Below are 22,115 nucleotides of genomic sequence, written 5' to 3' on the forward strand. Positions count from 1 at the left end.
ATTCCTCCTTTGTGCATTATAAGAAGTTTTTAGAATATCAAATTCAGAAGGAAGAGAATCCAATATTTGCCAGACTAAAAAATCACTTCCCAATTCCACTTTCATAGATTTCAACTTGTTGTACCAATTGGTGAGCTTCATAACATGCTCACGAACACCCGACACACCATCATATCTAGTCTTTGTCAGTAATGAAAGATATGAAGTCTTTTCTGTCTTATCAAATTTTTTTGAATTTCTTGCCTACAGACTCAAGAAACTCCTTAGCACTATTCGTCTTAGGAACATTATCTTTGATGGTCTTATCCATAGTGAACTTCATAGTCATCAGACATACTTTATTAGAATGAACCCACTTTTCATGTTTTGTTGTAACAGCAGCGGAAGATTCAGATGTCTTAACTTCAGGCTCATTCTCAGTAAGGGCAACATCAACATTAGAAATGGCAAGAAACAACTTAACAGAGTCAGCCCAGTCCTCATAATTGGTGCCATTCAACTTTGGTAAAGAGTTCATACTCATAAAGCAAAGCTGAAATATATACATTAATGGGAGATTATTGTCGAGCATATCCAACAAAAGTAATAGAGCTTATGAACACAATAAAGTTATTTCATGCAAATGCAATCCCGCCGAAGGGTCCCGAATTACAATGCATAAAGTAACTCCCACAACACATAAAATAATTATATTCTTAAAGCTAATATCGAAAGGATACTGAAAACTTTAAAATATAATTACCAATCATTAGGAACTATATCAATAAAGACAAACCGATAGGGTAAGTGCATTATTAAAATAATTCCTAATGCCACATTAATAAGAATTTTCCAACAATAATATTTTATCATAATCCATCTCGCGAAGGCGAGCTCACAACTATGAAAAAAAATATCAACAACAATTCGAAATATCTTAACTTTAATAGAGATCATTTTGATCCCATATAATTTAAATTCAAGATAATTTAAAATGTCATTAAAAAGATATTTTATCATAATTTATAATAAATTGAATTAATAAATTATCTCTCTTTTTTTTTCATTATAAAAAAAGTGCACTTTTTTTTTAATTAAAAATGTACTTCATCGCACGCATTTTTATTAAAAACGTATTTCATTAAAAGTGCACTGTTTTTTTTTAATTTAATTAAAACTGTATTTCCCTCTCTCTCTCTCTCTGTCTCTGTTCTTTCCATTTCTTCATCGCACGCGGTTCCTAAACCGCACGACGCCGGTTCCCAAAACCGCACGACGCTGATTTTTCCTCAATCCGCCCACGACGTCGACCACGACGCCCACGACGCCGACCCGCCCAGCGCCGTCGCCGACGCCAGCCGCTCACCAGCAGTTCGCTAGCCACGCCCTGCAGTGTTTGCGCCCTGCCGCTGCCACGACCTCCTCGGCTGCGCGGCTGCAAATGCCGATCATGGCGTTGCCGGGCGACGTGAGATCCGCCACCGGCGGCAACAGACGTCAACAGCGTCTGGAGCGGAAGATTTTAAAAGAAATTTAGGGATTTTGGCAGCTTCAACAGAACCAGCGGAAGCGGCGTGCAGCGACGTTCCAAAATTATAGAAATTTAGGATTTTTAGGAGAATTAGGGATTTTTACAGCGTCAACAGAACCCTGAGGAATTTAAAAATTTCAACAGAACCTATGTTTTCTTCGTTTGGTTAACAAGAATTTGCAAAGAAGTATCATTTTTTTTTCTTCGTCCTGCAAACATAATTGGCAAGGAAAAAAAAAATGCAAAACAAAGGATTCGGCCAAGAATCAAAATCGAGCTCATAAACCTGGCTGATACCATTTGATAAAAAATTTCTACATCTAATTCATTCATGATGCGATGAATAATTAAAACACGATAAAAGGAAATTAATATCTGGAGTGGAAGATGTCGAGGAGTTCATTTTTACTTCCTGTAAGAGAACTCAAAAAACAGAGAAAATCGCAGAGAGAACTTCTCCTATGACCTCAATCAAATTTCGCATCGTAGTCTCAATGGGACGACAACAATATTTAAGGTTAGGAGAAGAGGCCTCTGCTGAGATTTAATGGGCCAAGCCTATCCATTATAGCTAAGCCCAATAATAATATGTTAATTATGCTAGTCCATATAAAAATATCCAACATTTCCTGCTGCTGTTTGAGAGGCATGTGGAAGACGAGAGAGTAGCTGATAAAGCAGACGCTGCTGTGGAGCTGCTTCTGGTAGGCTTAGCAGAAGTGGAGGCGAGGTAGAGGCGGCGGCCTGCACCTCCACCTCCCTAGGTGACGAACTGACGATTTGATGAGGTTCGACGTTTCCAAAATCTGAAACTTCAACGATTGCCGTTTCCCGTCCCCGTTTCCGCGTTTCCCGTTTCGCTCCAAGTTTCCAGACAGCATAGACAACAACAGGTGAGTCAAGAAGATTAATTAGCCTATGCTGCCATTAAAGTTCGAAAGCTAAAAATTTAGCATTAGAAGACAAAACCAGAGGCATTTTCGTCTATGTAAACAAAATTTGATGACAAAAAAAAAGATTTTATTTTATAGAAAATAAAACGGTATGATTTGATTAAAATACATCGATAATTGCTTGGGTCAATGGTCACTGACGGTGGCACTGTTAGTCCAAGCTTATCCTTCCACCTTCGTAGAACTTTCTAATTTGTCTTCATCCCAACTCTCAACAGTAATCATGTGACTAGGTCACGTTCAAGTTATATTGAAATACCAGTGACTGTTTCTTTCAAAATATTAAATTTATATTTGAAACAGCCTTTCAATTAGAAAGCGGCATTCAGATATTTAATTTTCTATAGTACGAATATTTTTTTTCTTGCCCCGAAATATAGTTGAGTTGATTACGATGCAGCAGAGTTACAGAAAATGACAAAGATTTGAATCTTGACTAAGTTAGGCAACACCCTCCTGTGTCGTAATCAATTGTAGTTTGTTGATTTACTTCCTTTACAGATGGTTATGAGATCGACCGTGTGGGGTCGCTAAGGTAGTGGATTCTACCTTTGTAGGAGAATATTATTCTTCTTTATAAAAAATTGCAGTCACATTGAAAAGTCGAAGGATGAAACGTAATATAGCATTTAGCAAATGGATTGGTTGCGCAAAATTTGACTTTGAAATTAAGGGCTAGATTTGAAGGGTTGACTCGGTCTTTCAAAATATGTATAAAATTTGACTAAGATGTCTTAACCCCATCAAGTGATTTGGTTGTTTTTTTTTTTTTGATGTGAAAGGAATTGATGTGTGATGTAGTGATAAAATTATTAAAAAATCATTTAATTTCAGACATCTAAATTATTTTTTATTTTTCAACTACTTTACTATATAAAAATATTGTAATTTGTATGCAAATAGGATTGGCAATAGGAGAAACGTCTCCTTTGGCGATAATTCATTTTCTGTTCCACTTTGACTAGATTCGTCGAGATTAATGGAGTGCTCAAGTAGACTTAATCGAATTGACACTCAGATGATAGAATTATAATGAGATATCATGATTTATCTCCCTTAATTTTAAAAGGAATCGTGAAGGAGCTCAGGGTATAGCTGAGTTGGTTACGACAGAACAGACTTATGGAAGAAGATAAGGATTCGAATCTTGACGAAATCGAGCAATATCTTCTTCCGTCGTGATCAACTGTAGTTTTTCGATTTACTTTACAAATGATCTCTCTGTGAAGCCGCTGGAATAACGAATTCTATTTTTATTGCAAAAGAAAAGGGATCATGGAGGAATGTGAAATTGAAAGGGGAAAGGAAAGTCGCAAGGCTTGCTTCAAACTATCAGGCCACTTCGTTTCATACATATTTAAAATATAGCAGCTTAGGCTTTATTTTGAAAATAACAATAATAGTACAGACGGTCTCACACAACTAGACTTCAGTAAGTCTGTTTTCATCGTAACCAACTCAATTATACTTCGAAGCCTCACGCCACACAACTAGAAAACAACAACGAAGAGGAGTAATAGCCACGTAACGTAGGAATCAAACAACACTCGTCTCTCTTATTTTGAATTAACAAGTTGCTCGCTGAAGTCCCAAAGCTTCGTTGCTAATGCTGCATCCCTGGCCATGTCGCTCGGCTTCTCCTCGTTCGAGTCGGCGAAGTACTTCCCGCTCACGCCCTTCAGGCTTGGATGCACTGCCACATAACATGAGGTTGCTGCTCCCTGAAATTGTGAAGATGCAGAGTGTTGGTGCTCAACTGTACGTTGTGGGAACAAATTCTAGCAAGTATACAAGGTTATTCAGCAAGTTTGACAGACCTGAGGTATGTTCTTCCACAGGACGCAGGTGACAGTTTTCAACACCGCTGAAAGCAAAAGCAACAAATTTGAAATCTGAGTTCAAAGAGAATCACTATGGAGTAGATCAGCAATGAATTTGAAGGTTTAAGTAGCATACTCATGAAGATGGGAGAATGTTTCCCCAAGTTTGTCCTAACCAGACCAGGATGAACAGAATTTGCTGTGACATTTGCACCTTCTGCCTGTTAACCATGAATTTGTATTCTATGAGATAAATTTCTTCTTTCTTTTTACGAACAGCATCTGTTCTAGACCATTAGAAAGTACCTTCAAGCGCCGCGCGAGCTCATTGGAGTGCAAGATGTTTGCCAATTTGGACTGCCCATACGCCGATTTATCATTGTATCTGGAAGTTAAACCAGATGGAAACCATCAATTGATTGAATGGAAGAGAACACTAAAATCTTGTAGTCATGGAAATCCATATGCCTGACTGCTAGTTATCACTTACGCCTTCTTGTCATTGAGTTTATCGAACTTGATTCCTTCACTGTAAGGCCCAATGTGAGCTACCGAGGATAGGTTCACGATGCGGCCTTCAATCCCCGTCTTCGCTGCTGTTGTTTTCATTTTCTCGAGGAGAAGATTGGTCAACAAAAAGTGACCTGAAATTAGAAGGTCCGTGTTAAACTCTAAATCCTGATGAATACTTGGGAGGAAGAAAAGCTGATCTGGGAAGTGTGAAGAACCATACCAAGATGATTAGTGGCAAACTGCATCTCCACACCATCCTCAGAGAGCTGGAACGGGCAGTACATGATTCCAGCGTTGTTACTGAAAACAAATCGAATATGTGAGATTTGGCACAAAAGATTGACAGGACATGTAACACAGAGCAGGAGATCCATGCAGGTAGCTACTTACATCAAGACATTGAGAGGCAGATCCATTGCAAGGAATTTGTCGGCGAAGGCTCTGACAGATCTGAGTGAGCTAACATCAATCTGTATGATGTCAATTCTAGCAGATGGGATGCCCTGTAGAATGCTTTGTTTCACATTGTTGGCAGCTTCCAAGTTCCTTGCACCGATGATGACATGGGCTCCTCTGAGGGCCAACACCCTCGCAGTCTCGGCTCCAATACCACTGCTTCCACCTGAATTTCAAGAAGAATCTCATACATACGGTACCAAGGCAGTAAAAAAATTAGTTCGTTGACCTAAATTTCTACTGAAGTTTATGTTCAAGATGGTATTTTGTGCATGAGATCTTTTCTTTTCTTCCGGCAACAAGATCTGGTGTGAAACAAAAACCCAGATCTTTGCAGCAAACAAAAACTTTTCACAGTCTAAACTAGCTAGTAATGATTTCTCATGACCAACTCCTCCAGATCTGGAATGCGGAAGATTAAGAAAAGATAACCGAGGAGACGGAGGGCATACCGGTGATGATGACGGTGAGACGGGAGGCGTCGATGCTTTGCGTGACCTGCTCGGCGGTGGCGCCGGATCCGAATCCGCTGGGGCCTTTAATGCCGGTGGCTTCCCTGAAGTAACCCATGGTTTGGGGAGTAGCCTTGAACAAAGAAGAGAAAGAGCAAGAAGGCGATGAGGAAGAAGAGGATGAGATGTGAAGCAACAAGGAGATGATTATTTATCTCGCTTAATCACCTAAAAATTGACAAGTTGTTGGAAGAAACGCGGGAGTTGTTATAAAAAAAACAAAAAACAAAACAAGAACATTGTATTTGATCCTCGATCACTGTGTTATTATTATTCTAATCCTCATAGTTTACAATAATAATTTTTAGTTTTATGACTCCAAACCAAAAAATTAAGTAGTCTCTCCTTTGTAATACTAACGCAGAACAGACTGTTTATCCACGGTCGACGCACTTGACTAAATTCGTTCACATACTCAAAGCTTTTGGCAATTTCCCAAACCGCGCACGTGTAGCTATGTGACTTATCCAAATTGCGTAGATAATTTTGAGATTGTCCAAATCACACGTATCCTATGATTTTATCCTTTTGCAAAATTTCTATCTGTCACATCATCATCTGAACCACATTTGCAATCCAAATCATGTCTTCATTTTTTTCCCCTGTAGAGTCATTTCCCACTTGCATAATAATCCTATTTTTTCTATCGATTTCCCATCGAATGCCATCGGCTTCAGTTATTCATCCTGACATTATCAATCGACCAAAGTTCCTACATCGCTAACTTCTCTATCTCACACCACCTTCACCCAGCTTCTCAATTCCCCGACAAACCATTTTCACCTCGACTTCTTTATTCCCCTGGTAGCACCACCTTCATTTCGGCTTCTCTGTTTCCTAGCAATACCACCTTCGCTCTGACTTCTCTATTCATCGGCTTCACCACCTTCAGCGTATTCTTTGTTCCCCGTCAGCACCACTTTCATTGGCTTCACTATTCACATGCTTCACTTCCTTCAGCAACTTTTCTCTTCTCCAGTAGCACCATCTTCACCGCTTCATCACCTTCAGCATCTCCATTGTTGATGATCGGCTTCATTTCCTTCAATGACTTTTCTCTTCTTTGACAGCAGAACCTTCACCTGCTTTTGTGTTCACTAGCAACACTGCCTTCACTTTCACCACATTCACTTTGGTACAATGTCGAAGCTTCAAGATTCTAATTTGCCATCATCTTGAAAGGTATTTTTTTTATTAGGGTATCTATTATTTATTTTTGCATTGTAATTGCCTCATTGTTATAACATTAGTGACTAATTTTAGTTGAACTTAAGTTTACGAAAGTTATTGGATTGAGTTTTATAAAGCTTGATTGTTGTTTTGATATGCTGCAGGAAATTATATTAAAAGTTTAGATCAACTTATGTAAGAAAGATGCAATTATTAAGTCTGGAGAAAAAATTATATTAGATGAGTAAGTTTAGACATTTTAGAGAATTATTTTTTGAAACTACCATAAAGGAAAAGGAAAAAGGGTTATTCAAAAATACATTTCCATGAAAAATACATCAATGTTATAATTCCTCAGCATGCTAGAAATTTCACGACTTAAGGGATTACTAGTTAATATATTTGATAATTAAGAATCGGAAGCAAAGAGTTTTAAATTCTTTCATGTGGTTGTCCCTTCACAATGAAAGATACAACTTAAGGGAATTCTAATGTTGCTTCTGGTCAATTATTCAAAAGATTTTTTGCAAGTAAAGAACTGAATCGATCTAGATGGGAAGACTTGCTCAAGACTTATTATCGCTATGTGGATTTGGATATGGATGTTTTGTTATTTTTATAAATTTTATATTTTGCATGTTTTTTCTTCTATTTTATTTGTTTCTAGTATATGTAAGTTACCTTTAGGGATTATAAATATTGTAGATGATTTTGATAATCTAAGAAATTATAATTGGGTAGAGGCATATATAATTATATGACTTCTCAACTTCTAATATTTTGAGTATATTTTTGCATCAAAGACTCCTAGCCCTATCCTCTCACAACCGTATATAAAGGGATTTGCTAGTCTACTTATTGTAAGTTTTGATTAGCTAGTTAATTTCTTTCATAAATATGTAATATTATCTAATTATTGAATTATGACATGGGCTTGGTTTCTTGAGCATATCCCTATTCAATTCCCAAGCAGTATTATAGCACCGAGAATAAATAAGTGGAGGTTTAATTATTCTCATATAGAAAGAGTAAGAGCTAAGTTAGAAGGAGTCTCACCTCCTTAGTAATCATTGTGTACTTTAACTAATATTAAATTCATGTTATATGGTTAAATATTTATAATTAATTATGTATCATTATTGATTTTGTAGATTATTGTTGATATTCTCCTTATCCCCGAGGAATTCTATTTACTTGGGACTCCCCTCCCTATTGACTTTGAGTCTACATCACAACAAGGTGAGACATTGGCGGCACAATTTCATATGGGCTCACAAGAAGTAGCTGGATGTTTAAAATGCATTGAAAAGAAAAAATAAATCCAAATTCTTACCTTCCAAAATGAAAGTTTACTTAAATTAAATGAGGAATTTAGTTGCTAATTTGCAAAGGGAAGATTCTTCTTATCCAACTAGCCATCATGCAAAAAATCCTCTTTCTGAAGAAGTTTTAATTAATATGATAAGGAGAGGATACGACAGAAGTCACTATGATCACAGGACCACTCCTCTAGGATTGGTCACTGGTAGGATGAAGAATAAGAGAGAAATAAAAGAGGATAGGGGGGTAACTTGGAGATAAATTCTATGGCAGTGAATTTTGATATGCAAGAAGAGGATACCACTATATTAATCGACAATGAGATTGATGAAGAACAGGAGGCCCATAAATGGCAAGGAAGAAAAAATAAATTAACACTTTAAGATTAAATACTATTAAAGTAAGTTGATATGTATGCAGGAATATTTAAGTTTGATAGTAATTGTATTTCATTGATTTTATTTTTTGTTGTTAAATACATTGAGTTGTATTTATTTATCGTATCTGAAGGAATATTTAAAGAAAAAAAGAAAAAAAAATAAAAAGAAGATGTGGCCTATCTGATATTAGTGTTTCAAGATTTGAAATGACCTATTTCTACCTTTGTATGGGAGGAAGGTCACTACTGACAATACATGACTTCCTTTCATGTGTGTGAGGTAGCATATTTATAAATTGGGAAGTAATCGACATCTCATCTCATTACTGTTCAGGAAAGCATCATCATCTAATAGGTATATAATAAATCTATATATTACTCAACTAGATTTATAGTAAAAATTTCACTTCATATTATAACTTTTTATTATGTTTGTGATATTATTATATTAATTTATAATTATATCTTGAATCTTGCAGTCATGGTACGAACACTTATAAGAATCACCTTTATATCAAATTATCAAACGAATCTAGTTGATCGAGGAGTTAGATATATATTTATACCTATAAACATCGATCGTGTATATTATCATTTAATAGCCATGGACACCGATACAAAAATCTTCTACCATTTTAATTCGTTGTTCTACAACTCTTAACATGATCAATATTTTACAGAGTTGATTAGTATTTACATTCTAGCACTATGTCACATTACTATATGTTTTTATAAATTATTTGTTCATCCGATGCTCACAGGTATCTAGATTGAAAATGGTTCCCATCAATAAATTAAAGAAAATGCATGATGGATTGCAAGATTATCACCCTTTAGATGAATGAGCCTCTATTAAAGAGGATTGCCCCCAACAAATATTATCGTAAGTAAATTGACTACATTATTAATAAATTTCAATGGTACAATGTGATTATATTTTACTTACTATTTAAATTTATGATATTGCAAGAATGATTGCAATTTCTGTTAGAACCGATGGAATCAAAATATCTCCACAATGACATGATATTGTCCACTTTGGGCCTAAGCCCTTATGACTTTGTTCTTGGGCTCTCCCCAAAGTACCTCATGCCAATGAAGATATCTTCCATCCTTTTAAACCCATGATCTTTTTCCTGTGTTTTAGATGTGGGACTATGTTTGCACCCTTGCAACCCAACAATCCCCCCTCAAACAAAGGACCATAGGCACCCCTCAAACGGAAAACCTTCATTTGATGTCCGAATCCTTGTCCTACCAAGACTTTCTGCCCCTCAGTTCACCTGACCTACTAGGACTTTCTGCCTAGTCGCAACTAGGACTTTCTGCCTGGTGTATAGTCTTCTTGATTCAGACACGAGAGCACTCACTTCCTTTGTTTAAGGTTCAACCCACATGGTTAGATCTGGATCATGACTCTTTCAGCGGTTAATCCGATGAAGAGCGAACTCGCTCTGATACTACTTGTCAGAACCGATGAAATTAAAATATCTCCACAATGGCATGATATTGTCCACTTTGCACTACTATAAAAAAACCTAATACACAACGCTAGAACGACAACGCTTTTTGTCGAAACTGTTGTCTTTTTTTATTTAACAATATTTTTAGTCAAAAACATTGTCTTTTAAAGATCAAAGACAACATTATTCAGGGAGCGTTGTCTATTAGCGCTTTTTTTGGGTCAAAGACAACATAGTTGCCGAAAGTGTTGTCTAATAGCGCATTATTGGGGTGAAAGACAACGATTTTTTGAAAAGTGTTGTTGTTGAGAAATTGGTTTTAGCTCCTCTTTTCATGCCGTCCGCGGCCTGCTTCCGGTATTTCGCCACGCACCTTCTGCTCCTTGTGCCTCTCCTCTTCTCCCGATCCCTCTCATTGCATTCTGCTCCTCGTGCCTCTTCCTCTCTCGGCACTCCGGCCAGCTTATCCTCTCCGAATCCTAATCTCGGCGCAGTATAACACACAGGCGGCACCAGTTTCATCCTCAACGGGAGCACTTTCATCCACATGCGGTCTTCGTTGCCTTCCCCTGGGCACAAGTCGCCGCTTCGCCTTCCTCTCTCACCCTCCGCTTGTTTATGAACTTGTACACTTCCTCCGAGTTCCAGGTATGCCTTCGATCTTTTTTCTTCGATTAGGGTTATAATAATGATTCTAAAATTCTTAGCAGGTTAGACCATTAGATAATAAGCCATTGGATTTTCTTGAGATTGTGCTGTGTTTGGAGGTTTACCCTAACGAACCTGACCATTAGATAGAAGGTAAGTTACCGTTCACTTCTTTGTGTCTTTGACTATAATCTTTTCCTATGTCTTGTAAAAATATTTATACAAACTATTACAATAATATTGAAATGTATAGATTGAGTAATAATATGCATGTGTTCGAAGTCAGTTGATTAGTAAATGTGAAATTTGAATAGTTTGCTCATTGTTAGTTGATGTGAAAATAATATAGTAAAAATGATGTGAATTTTGATTATTGTCAGTTGATTTGTGAAAATGATATGCAGGTGTTTGCTCATTGTCAGTTAATTAGTTGTAATAAGAATGAACAAAGAATGGATGTCAAAGGATAAATATCACATGAATATGAGTTAGGAGTTGAATATTTCTTGCAATTTGCAATGAAAAATGCTAATGATCTGGACGCAATACCATGTCCATGTGCAAAATGTGGTAATCTAACAAAAAGAAATGTAGAAACTATAAGGGCACATATGTATTGTAATGGTATAGATCTGACATATCATACATGGATCTGGCATGGTGAAAGATCTATGTCAAGGAAGTCAAATAATGATAGTGATAATCAAATAGGGCTAGATGAGACAAAAATATGTTGTTGAGGACCCGATAGATATGGTACATGTTGCATATGATGGTTATGTTGAGAATCCAACACAATTCACTAAGCTACTTGAAGATGCCGAGAAACCTTTATATCATGGATGCACTAAATTTACAATGTTATCCACAATTGTGAAATTATTCAACTTGAAGGCCAAATATAGTTGGAGTGATAAAAGTTTCACCGACCTACTAAGTTTGTTAGGAGAAATGCTTCTAGATGACAATGAATTGCCTTTATCTTTGTATGATGCAAAGAAAAGCTTACGTGCATTAGGGATGGATTACGTGAAAATTCATGCTTGCCCTAATGATTGTATTTTATACCGAAAGAGTATGAGGATTTTATCAATTGCCCTACGTGTGGGGTGTCCAGGTGGAAGTTGGGCTAAAAAGATGCAATAAAGGAAGGAGTTCCAGCAAAGGTTCTGTGGTACTTCCCTCCTATTCCAAGATTTCAAAGAATGTTTCGGAATAAGGAGCTAGATATCTAAGGAGTTGACTTGCATGCTGATAAAAGAGTTTCTAAAATACTCTTTTATATTTTAGAAAATAAATATATTTTTAGTAAATATTAAAATTAAATAATGTTTTAAGTTTCAAAATTTAAATTTAAGTGTGTGATATGATAAGTTAATTGTTAATAAATGCTGCCCACTTGAAATAGACCTTCTGGAAGCATGAACGTGAATTAGCCATCGAAAATTGACTGAAGCCAGCACGACCATAAATGTAAGTAAGACAAATCTACTACAACATGAACGTAGTCATCATCGTGTCTAGGAATTAAAGAGAAGCTTCTATCCTCTCGTCTCCTCCCATTATTGACCAATTAAGTTTTGATGAAAATTTAGAGGACCTAACTCTAGTAATTATTGATAACTAAAATAGATTATCGGAGAATCATTATATTCGCATTCATAAAACATAAAAAAATGATCAATATTGATCCGGCTGGGGATCAAGATGGAATTGACTATGAGTGAAGACAGTGGAACAAATTAGCGACACTTATAGAATGATGCATCAATAGTGAGAAAGAGGTAGACTGTTGGACTGAGATTAGGATGACCTCCGAACAGTTACTGTCTTGTGCTCAAAAGAAGATGTTGGTGTAATTGACCCCTGAGTCAAGATTGACCAAGATCTAGTTGACTAGAGTTGGGTTTTAATGTTCTAAATCAATATATTGTTGGTCCAAGTGAAACATTAAATAGGTTAAGGTTAATCATACATTTGACAGTCGATCAATAAGTTAGTTTGATTGAGGAAGAGTCAAGTAGATCAAAATTGATTGAATACTTGACAAAAAGAGGAGCTTTTAAGTAGGCCATTGTTGACCTAACATTTGGTGACTGAAAATTTAACATGGAATTGACACGAGACAGAAAGTCTAAGTTGTTATGGTCGAGAGGAATACTTGACGGCTGAAAGCTTCAACAAGGAGTTTGCATGAGGCATAAAGTCCACAAGTCAAGGTTGATCGGATGTTAGGCAATGAGGAAGTCCGACAGGTCAAGGTGAATCGGATACCAGACAACAATGAAGTTTGACAAGTCAAGGTTAACCGAATGCTAGACAATGGAAAGCCTTGGCAAGTCAAGATTCATCGGATGTTGATCAAAGAAGTCTTAGTAGATTGAAGTCACGGATCGGGGATTCTTGGTAAGGTTGAAATAGAAGTATTAGTCAATTGGTAGAGTGTATTGATCGATTAATGATCGTAAAATTATAAAAATACAATTACCTATAAACATCGATCGTGCATATTATCATTTAATAGCCATGAACACCGAAACAAAAATCTTCTACCATTTTAATTCGTTGTTCTACAACTCTTAACATGATCAATATTTTACAGAGTTGATTAGTATTTACATTTTAGCACTATGTCACATTACTATATGTTTTTATAAATTATTTTTGTTCATCCGATGCTCGCAAAAATGCATGATGGATTGCAGATTATCACCCTTTAGATGAATGAGCCTCTACTAAAGAGGATTGCCCCCAACAAATATTATCGTAAGTAAATTGACTACATATTAATAAATTTCAATGGTCCAATGTGATTATATTTTACTTACTATTTAAATTTATGATATTGCAAGAATGATTGCGATTTCTGTTAGAACCGATGGAATCAAAATATCTCCACAATGACATGATATTGTCCACTTTGGGCTTAAGCCCTTATAACTTTGTTCTTGGGCTCTCCCCAAAAGACCTCATGTTAATGGAGATATCTTCCATCATTTTAAACCCATGATCTTTTTCCTGTGTTTTAGATGTGGGACTATGTTTGCACCCTTGCAACCCAACAATCCCCCCCTCAAACAAAGGACCATAGGCCCCCATCAAACGGAAAGCCTCCGTTTGATGTCCGAATCCTTGTCCCACCAGGACTTTCTGCCCCTCAGTCCACCTGACCTACTAGGACTTTCTGCCTAGCCGCAACTAGGACTTTCTGCCTGGTGTTTGGTCCTCTTGATTCAGACACGGGAGCACCCACTTCCTTTGTTTAAGGTTCAACCCACATGGTTAGATCTGGATCATGACTTTTTCGGCAGTTAGTCCGGTGAAGAGCGGACTCGCTCTGATACCACTTGTTAGAACCGATTGAATTAAAATATCTCTACAATGACATAATATTGTCCACTTTGCACTACTATAAAAAAACCTAATACACAACGCTAGAACGACAATGCTTTTTATCAAAACTGTTGTCTTTTTTTATTTAACAACGTTTTTAGTAAAAAACGTTGTCTTTTAAAGATCAAAGACAACATTATTCAAAAAGCGTTGTCTATTAGCACTTTTTTTGGGTCAAAGACAACATAGTTGTCGAAAGTGTTGTCTAATAGCGCATTATTGGGGTGAAAGACAATGATTTTTTGAAAAGTGTTGTTGTTGAGAAATTGGTTTTAGCGCCTCTTTTTGTGCCGTCCGCGGCCTGCTTCGGGTATTTCGCCACTTACCTTCTGCTCCTTGTGTCTCTCCTCTTCTCCCGATCCCTCTCACCGCATTCTGCTCCTCGTGCCTCTTCCTCTCTCGGCACTCCGGCCAGGGATCCTCTTCGAATCTTGATCCCGGCGCAGTATAACACACAGGCGGCACCAGTTTCATCCTCAACGGGAGCACTTTCGTCCACATGCGGTCTTCGTCGCCTTCCCCTGGGCACAAGTCGCCGCTTCGCCTTCCTCTCTCGCCCTCCGCTTGTTTATGAGCTTGTACACTTCCTCCGAGTTCCAAGTATGCCTTCGATCTTTTTTCTTCGATTAGGGTTATAATAACGATTCTAAAATTCTTAGCAGGTTAGACCATTAGATAATAAGCCATTGGATTTTCTTGAGGTTGTGCTGTGTTTGGAGGTTTACCCTAACGAACCTGACCATTAGATAGAAGGTAAGTTACCGTTCACTTCTTTGTGCCTTTGACTATAATCTTTTCCTATGTCTTGTAAAAATATTTATACAAACTATTACAATAATATTGAAATGTATAGATTGAGTAATAATATGCATGTGTTCGAAGTCAATTGATTAGTAATATGTGAAATTTGAATAGTTTGCTCATTGTCAGTTGATGTGAAAATAATATAGTAAAAATGATGTGAATTTTGATTATTGTCAGTTGATTTGTGAAAATGATATGCAGGTGTTTGCTCATTGTCAGTTAATTAGTTGTAATAAGAATGGACAAAGAATGGATGTCAAAGGATAAACTATCACATGAATATGAGTTAGGAGTTGAATATTTCTTGCAATTTGCAATGAAAAATGCTAATGATCTCGACGCAATACCATGCCCATGTGCAAAATATGGTAATCTAACGAAAAGAAATGTAGAAACTATAAGGGCACAATGTATTGTAATGGTATAGATCTGACATATCATACATAGATCTGGCATGGTGAAAGATCTATGTTAGGGAAGTCAAATAATGATAGTGATAATCAAATAGGGCTAGATGAACAAAAATATGTTGTTGAGGACCCGATAGATATGGTACATGTTGCATATGATGGTTATGTTGAGAATCCAACACAATTCACTAAGCTACTTGAAGATGCCGAGAAACCTTTATATCATGGATGCACTAAATTTACAATGTTATCCGCAATTGTGAAATTATTCAACTTGAAGGCCAAATATAGTTGGAGTGATAAAAGTTTCACCGACCTACTAAGTTTGTTAGGAGAAATGCTTCCAGATGACAATGAATTGTTTGTATGATGCAAAGAAAAGCTTACGTGCATTAGGGATGGATTACGTGAAAATTCATGCTTGCCCTAATGATTGTATTTTATACCGAAAAGAGTATGAGGATTTTATCAATTGCCCTACGTGTGGGGTGTCCAGGTGGAAGTTGGGCTAAAAAGATGCAATAAAGGAAGGAGTTCCAGCAAAGCTTTTGTGGTACTTCCCTCCTATTCTAAGATTTCAAAGAATGTTTCGGAATAAGGAGCTAGATATCTAAGGAGTTGACTTGACATGCAGATAAAAGAGTTTCTAAAATACTCTTTTATATTTTAGAAAATAAATATATTTTTAGTAAATATTAAAATTAAATAATGTTTTAAGTTTAAAATTTAAATTTAAGTGTGTGATATGATAAGTTAATTGTTAATAAATGCTGCCCACTTGAAATAGACCTTCTGGAAGCATGAACGTGAATTAGCCATCGAAAATTGACTGAAGCCAGCACGACCATAAATGTAAGTAAGACAAATCTACTACAACATGAAATGTAGTCATCATCTGTCTAGGAATTAAAGAGAAGCTTCTTATCCTCTCGTCTCCTCCCATTATTGACCAATTAAGTTTTGATGAAAATTTAGAGGACCTAACTCTAGTAATTATCGATAACTAAAATAGATTATCGGAGAATCATTATATTGCATTCATAAAACATAAAAAAATGAATCAATATTGATCCGGCTGGGATCAAGATGGATTGATGATGAGTGAAGAGCTCGGACAAATTAGCGACACTTATAGAATGATGCATCAATAGTGAGAAAGAGGTAGACTGTTGGACTGAGATTAGGATGACCTCCGAACAGTTACTGTCTTGTGCTCAAAAGAAGATGTTGGTGTAATTGACCCCTAGTTAAGATTGACCAAGATCTAGTTGACTAGAGTTGGGTTTTAATGTTTAATCAATATATTAGTTGGTCGAGTGAAACATTAAATAGGTTAAGGTTAATCAGACATTTGACAGTCGATCAATAAGTTAGTTTGATTGAGGAAGAGTCAAGTAGATCAAAATTGATTGAATACTTGACAAAAAGAGGAAAGTTTAAGTAGGCCATTGTTGACCTAACATTTGGTGATCAAAAATTCAACATGGAATTGACACGAGACAGAAAGTCTAAGTGGGTCATGGTTGATAGGATACTTGACGGTCAAAAGTTCAACAAGGAGTTTGCATGAGGCATAAAGTCCCAACAAGTCAAGGTTGATCGGATGTTAGGCAATGAGGAAGTCTCGATAGGTCAAGGTGAATCGGATACCAGACAACAATGAAGTTTGACAAGTCAAGGTTAACCGAATGCTAGACAATGGAAAGCCTTGGCAAGTCAAGATTCATCGGATGTTGATCAAAGAAGTCTTAGTAGATTGAAGTCAATCGGATTTTGGTAAGGTTGAAATAGAAGTATTAGTCAATTGGTAGAGTGTATTGATCGATTAATGATCGTAAAATTATAAAAATACAATTACTATAGTGTTGCTACAATACTGTTACAGTAACATTGAATGGTGACCATGAATAATAAATTACTACAATAAATTACTACAGTATCAATTGACTAAGGGCATCCCCAACGCACGTTCAACGCGCGTGTTATAACACCCCACGCCAATGTGGGGCGTTAAAACTCTTTAATGCGTTCAATACTTTGAACACGTTAAAGTGTTGTGAGGTGGGCCAGCCTGGCCCACCCCGCATGCATTTTATTTATTTATTTATTTTTTTAAATATATTTATTAAACGGTTAGTTTTAACGGTTAGTTTTAACGGTTAGTTTTAATTTTTATTAAAAAATTATAAATTTTCAAATTAAAAATTAAATAAAATGGTTAGTTTTTTAATGGCTAGTTCAAAATTTCGTCTATAAATATCTACCAATGTATACATATTTTTTCATTCTAACTTATTATACTCTCCAATTCTACTATCTAAATATTCTCTCCATCTATTTTTTAAAGTCCATACAATCTTATTTTTTATTCAAAATGGATAAAAATAATAAAAATAATTTTAATATTTTAAAATATTTTTAAAATATATTTATTTAATATATATAATTTTAAGATGATTGTGTGGATGGTGGGATCTATAAATAATAAGTATTAATGTTAATAGGAATGTGGGTGAAAGAGATATGGTATTATAATAAGTATGTGGCAGTGGACCCCATGCTCTTTAATGAGGCGGAAGGCGTTATAACGCCCTTGCATTGTGGATGCTCTAATGGGTTGCATCAGTCAATTGATGACAGTTTATAGCATATAGAAACTTCAAAAATCGATTGAAAAACTCGATTAATAACATTCGTCGATTGATGATTAGTATCAATCGACTAATATCAATCAGGAGTTAAATAGAAACAAATTGATTCGAATGCGAGATTCGACTGATTGCTATCAGTTGATTGATCGGACAAATTAATCGACTGATGTTCAAATAATTGACAAAATCAAACAGATTTCAAAAGGTTCAGAGGACGTTCAGTGACACTTGTGGGGCCGGGACTAGATGAGGGCCGCTAAGGTGGCGGTTCCACCTTTTGCTTACAAAGAGAAGAGTTTCAAGAAGATTTTCTATACTAGTTCTTGGAGATTTGAGGATAAATGTTGATGTATTTCTAAACTAACAAGAGGCATTCTAAAGCAACCAATATCGATAAAAATGAGATTCTTATAAAGTAATTACTTTCTTTGGATTTGCTTTTGGATAGTTCTTTCTTGTTGTTTTGGTTGTGAAAGATTTGTAAGAGGTTTCTCTGCCTCTGGAAGGTATTTCCAAGAAAGAGAAGATTTTGTGGTAGTGACTCTCTAGGACTAGGTCTTGGATTAGTCGCTTAAGAGGTGAATACCAAGTAAAATCAAGATGTTGTGGATGTGACATCAAAGTTGTTTCAAGTATTCTGTTGCGCATTCAAATGATGAACCTACAATCAAGACAAAGTGATCGGAGCTATTCACCCATCTTGCTCGCACAAGTCCTAACAAAAGAAAGTTAGAAGGGAATTGAGACATAGCTAGATGAAATTCTTTCGACACTGAAGTCAGATCTTAAAGAAGAAATAACGAATTGATGAGATAGTGTAGAGTAATGTTATCATACCTCTGAGATGGCAGTATCATTACCTTATATAAAGGGAGAAGAGCGATGAAAAACTATCCTGTCTTTTTTCATTCAGTTGCACTTGTATCAAAGGGTACACCCCTGGTAATTGTCGTCGTTGTAACCGTATCAAACTACCTTTGTATTAGAGCATGATAGTGCAAATCATTCAAAGTTCTCGGCACTCGAGATTCAACCACTTGGGCTCGAGCCATCAATATTTGGGTGCTTGGGAACTCAACCCGCACGAGCACTTAGTGTTTGGAAGTGCAACCCATTCGGGTTCGACGACTCAAGAGCTCAGGGTGTTCAGGAGCACAACCCATTCGGGTTCGACGACTTGGGTGCTCCGAGTGCTCGGGAGTGTAGCCCATTCGGATTCAACGACTCAGCTGCTCAGGAGCGAGCCCCTGTTTTACTTTTATATTATTAATAATATATTTATAGATATAGACAATATAGATAGACATGGACAATATAGATTAAATAGATAGCTCATGGATATTTTAGTAGGTTCGCCCTATTAGATAGGATTAACTTAATTTAATCCGATAAGTAAAAACTTATGTGCATTGATGGTGTATAGATTACAATTTTAATTTAATAGGACAACTTATTCTTTACAAGTGAACTTCAATCAAATCTACAGACCATGGCAACAACGTCCATCCTTTTATATGATTGAACAAGAAAGATCAGTACTAAATCTACAAAATGAAAGCAAGTACAACCTGGGTTAGGTTTGTAGTAATTTCAGAACCAAGGGAGGTGCCAAGGCTTGTGTCAACTAGATAGGCCAATTTATTTCATACATGCTTAATCTATAGCAGTACAAGCTTTATGGCAAACAATAACAGCAGTAGTCTTGAGCCACACAATATCGAAACTAGTAACAAGCCACATAAAACTTAGAACTCGTGCAATAACCCTTCCTCTTATTTTGGATTAACCAGTTGTTCGCTGAAGTCCCAGAGCTTCTTAGCCAATTCTGCATTTCTGGCCATGTCACTCGGCTTCTCCTCGTTGGAGTCGGCGAAGTATTTCCCGCTCACACCCTTCAAATTTGGATGCACTGCCACATAACAAGAGGTTGCTGCTCCCTGTAATCGTGAAGATGCAGAGTGTTGGTGCTCAACCGTACGTTGTAGGAACAAATTCTAGCAAGTATATAAGGTTATTCAGCAAGTTTGACAGACCTGAGGTATGTTCTTCCACAAGACGCAGGTGACAGTTCGCAACACCGCTAGCAAAAGCAAAATTGAAATCTGAGTTCAAAGAGAATCACTATGGAGTAGATCAGCAGTGAATTTGAAGGTTTAAGTAGCATACTCATGAAGACGGGAGAATGTTTTCCCAAGTTGGTCCTAACCAGACCAGGATGAACAGAATTTGCTGTGACATTTGCACCTTCCGCCTGTCAACCATGAATTTGTATTCTATGAGATAAATTTCTTCTTTCTTTTTACGAACAGCATCTGTTCTAGACCATTAGAAGTACCTTCAAGCGCCGCGCGAGCTCATTGGAGTGCAAGATGTTTGCCAATTTGGACTGCCCATATGCCAATTTATCATTGTATCTGGAAAGTAAACCAGATGGAAAGCATCAGTTGATTGAATGGAAGAGAACACTAAAATCTTGTAGTCATGAAAATCCATATGCCTGACTGCTAGTTATCACTTACGACTTCTTGTCATTGAGTTTATCGAACTTGATTCCTTCACTATAAGGTCCAATGTGAGCTATAGAGGATACATTCACGATGCGGCCTTCAATCCCCGTCTTCGCTGCTGTGGTTTTCATTTTCTCGAGGAGAAGATTTGTCAACAAAAAGTGACCTGAAATTAGAAGGACCGTGTTAGACTCAAAATCATGATGAATACTTGGGAGGAAAAAAAGCTGATCTGGGAAGTGTGAAGAACCACACCAAGATGATTAGTGGCAAACTGCATCTCCACACCATCCTCAGAAAGCTGGAACGGGCAGTACATGATACCAGCGTTGTTACTGAAAACAAATTGAATATGTGAGATTTGGCACAAAAGATTGACAGGACATGTAACACAGAGCAGGAGATCCATGCAGGCAGCTACTTACATCAAGACATTGAGAGGCAGATCCATTGCAAGGAATTTGTCGGCGAAGGCTCTGACAGATCTGAGTGAGCTAACATCGATCTGTATGATGTCAACTCTAGCAGGTGAGATTTGGCCCTGTACAATCTTTTCCTTCACCTTGTTGGCAGCTTCCAAGTTCCTTGCACCGATGATGACATGGGCTCCTCTGAAGGCCAGCACCCTCGCAGTCTCGGCTCCAATTCCACTGCTTGCACCTGGATTTCAAGAAGAATCTCATAAATGCCGCTGTACCATAGCAGTAAAAAAGTTCGTCGACCTAAATTTCTTGGTAAACTGAAGTTTATGTTCAAGATGGTATTTTGTGCATCAAGATCTTTTTTTTTTTCCCAGCATACAGAAAATTTTCACAAAATCTACCGGTTTAAACTAGTAATCATTTCACATGACCAACTCCAACAGATTTAGGGATGGAATGCAGAAGATTAAGAAAAGATAACCGAGATGGCAGAGGGCAAACCGGTGATGATGACGGTGAGATGGGAGGCGTCGATGCCTCTGGTGACCTCCTCGGCGGTGGCGGCGGATCCGAATCCGCTGGGGCCTTTAATGCCGGTGGCTTCCCTGAAGTAACCCATGGCTTGGGGAGTAGCCTTGAACAAAGAAGAGAGAGCAAGAAGGCGATGAGGAAGAAGAGGATGAGATGTGAAGCAAACAAGGAGATAATTATTTATAGCGCTTCCAATTTAAAAATTGACAATTTGTTGGAAGAAACGCGGAAGTTGTTATAAAAAAACAAAAAACAAAACAAGAACATTGTATTTGATCCTCTCTAATTTGTTATTTATTATTCAAATCCTCGTTGTATTTGGTCCTATATATAGAGAGAGAGGGGATTCGATAACCTTATGTGTTTTATCAATGGTGCAACGATTATTCATGGAGTCCGAATTATTATCCCACACTTCTTATCTTGTACACTCCGTGAGTAATTAATTTTTTTCATTTTAAAAATTTTTATATTTGATACTATAATTTAACTCCTAAATTCTAAAAAAAAATCTTAAATGATTTAACTATAAGTTAATAAATAAATAAATAAATAAAAATGACATTATTCATGTTTTGGAGGTTCGAAATCTTCTATTACACACTGTGCTCGTAAAATTAAGTGTGCAGAATATCAAAATTATATACTCGGAC

At 36.8% G+C, this 22,115-nt stretch overlaps 2 protein-coding genes across 2 annotated transcripts; both read right to left on the reverse strand.

Moving 5' to 3' along the window:
• Positions 1–3,758: 3,758 nt before the first annotated feature.
• Positions 3,759–5,938, reverse strand: LOC141844594 (short-chain dehydrogenase TIC 32 B, chloroplastic-like). Its single transcript, XM_074732638.1, has 8 exons — positions 5,705–5,938; positions 5,187–5,418; positions 5,017–5,096; positions 4,774–4,927; positions 4,590–4,668; positions 4,420–4,504; positions 4,281–4,327; positions 3,759–4,184 (listed from the first exon to the last, which is right to left on the reverse strand). Exons 1-8 carry the CDS (start codon positions 5,820–5,822, stop codon positions 4,020–4,022), a joined length of 960 nt encoding a protein of 319 aa, XP_074588739.1. The 5' UTR covers positions 5,823–5,938; the 3' UTR covers positions 3,759–4,019.
• A 13,679-nt stretch (positions 5,939–19,617) lies between these two features.
• Positions 19,618–21,620, reverse strand: LOC141844593 (short-chain dehydrogenase TIC 32 B, chloroplastic-like). The gene is made up of 8 exons (XM_074732637.1): positions 21,433–21,620; positions 20,935–21,169; positions 20,765–20,844; positions 20,522–20,675; positions 20,338–20,416; positions 20,169–20,253; positions 20,036–20,082; positions 19,618–19,939 (listed from the first exon to the last, which is right to left on the reverse strand). The coding sequence occupies exons 1-8, from the start codon at positions 21,548–21,550 to the stop codon at positions 19,775–19,777; spliced, it is 963 nt and encodes a 320-aa protein (XP_074588738.1). The 5' UTR covers positions 21,551–21,620; the 3' UTR covers positions 19,618–19,774.
• Positions 21,621–22,115: the final 495 nt, after the last annotated feature.

The sequence above is a fragment of the Curcuma longa genome, chromosome 13 (genome assembly GCF_044706935.1).
Source record: "Curcuma longa cultivar G26 ecotype Majalengka, Jawa Barat chromosome 13, ITB_CL_G26_1.1, whole genome shotgun sequence".
In the NCBI taxonomy this organism is placed as follows: domain Eukaryota; kingdom Viridiplantae; phylum Streptophyta; class Magnoliopsida; order Zingiberales; family Zingiberaceae; genus Curcuma; species Curcuma longa.

Excerpts from the sequence above, each read along its gene's own strand:
- LOC141844594 (XM_074732638.1), bottom strand. The coding sequence starts at position 5,822 with ATGGGTTACTTCAGGGAAGCCACCGGCATTAAAGGCCCCAGCGGATTC. Across the intron at positions 4,669-4,773 it reads AAACTCAATGACAAGAAGGC|ATACAATGATAAATCGGCGT; the intron begins GTAAGTGATAAC and ends TTTAACTTCCAG. Across the intron at positions 4,505-4,589 it reads AGCTCGCGCGGCGCTTGAAG|GCAGAAGGTGCAAATGTCAC; the intron begins GTACTTTCTAAT and ends CATGGTTAACAG.
- LOC141844593 (XM_074732637.1), bottom strand. The coding sequence starts at position 21,550 with ATGGGTTACTTCAGGGAAGCCACCGGCATTAAAGGCCCCAGCGGATTC. Across the intron at positions 21,170-21,432 it reads TCTCACCGTCATCATCACCG|GTGCAAGCAGTGGAATTGGA; the intron begins GTTTGCCCTCTG and ends CTTGAAATCCAG. Across the intron at positions 20,083-20,168 it reads ACATTCTCCCGTCTTCATGA|CGGTGTTGCGAACTGTCACC; the intron begins GTATGCTACTTA and ends TGCTTTTGCTAG.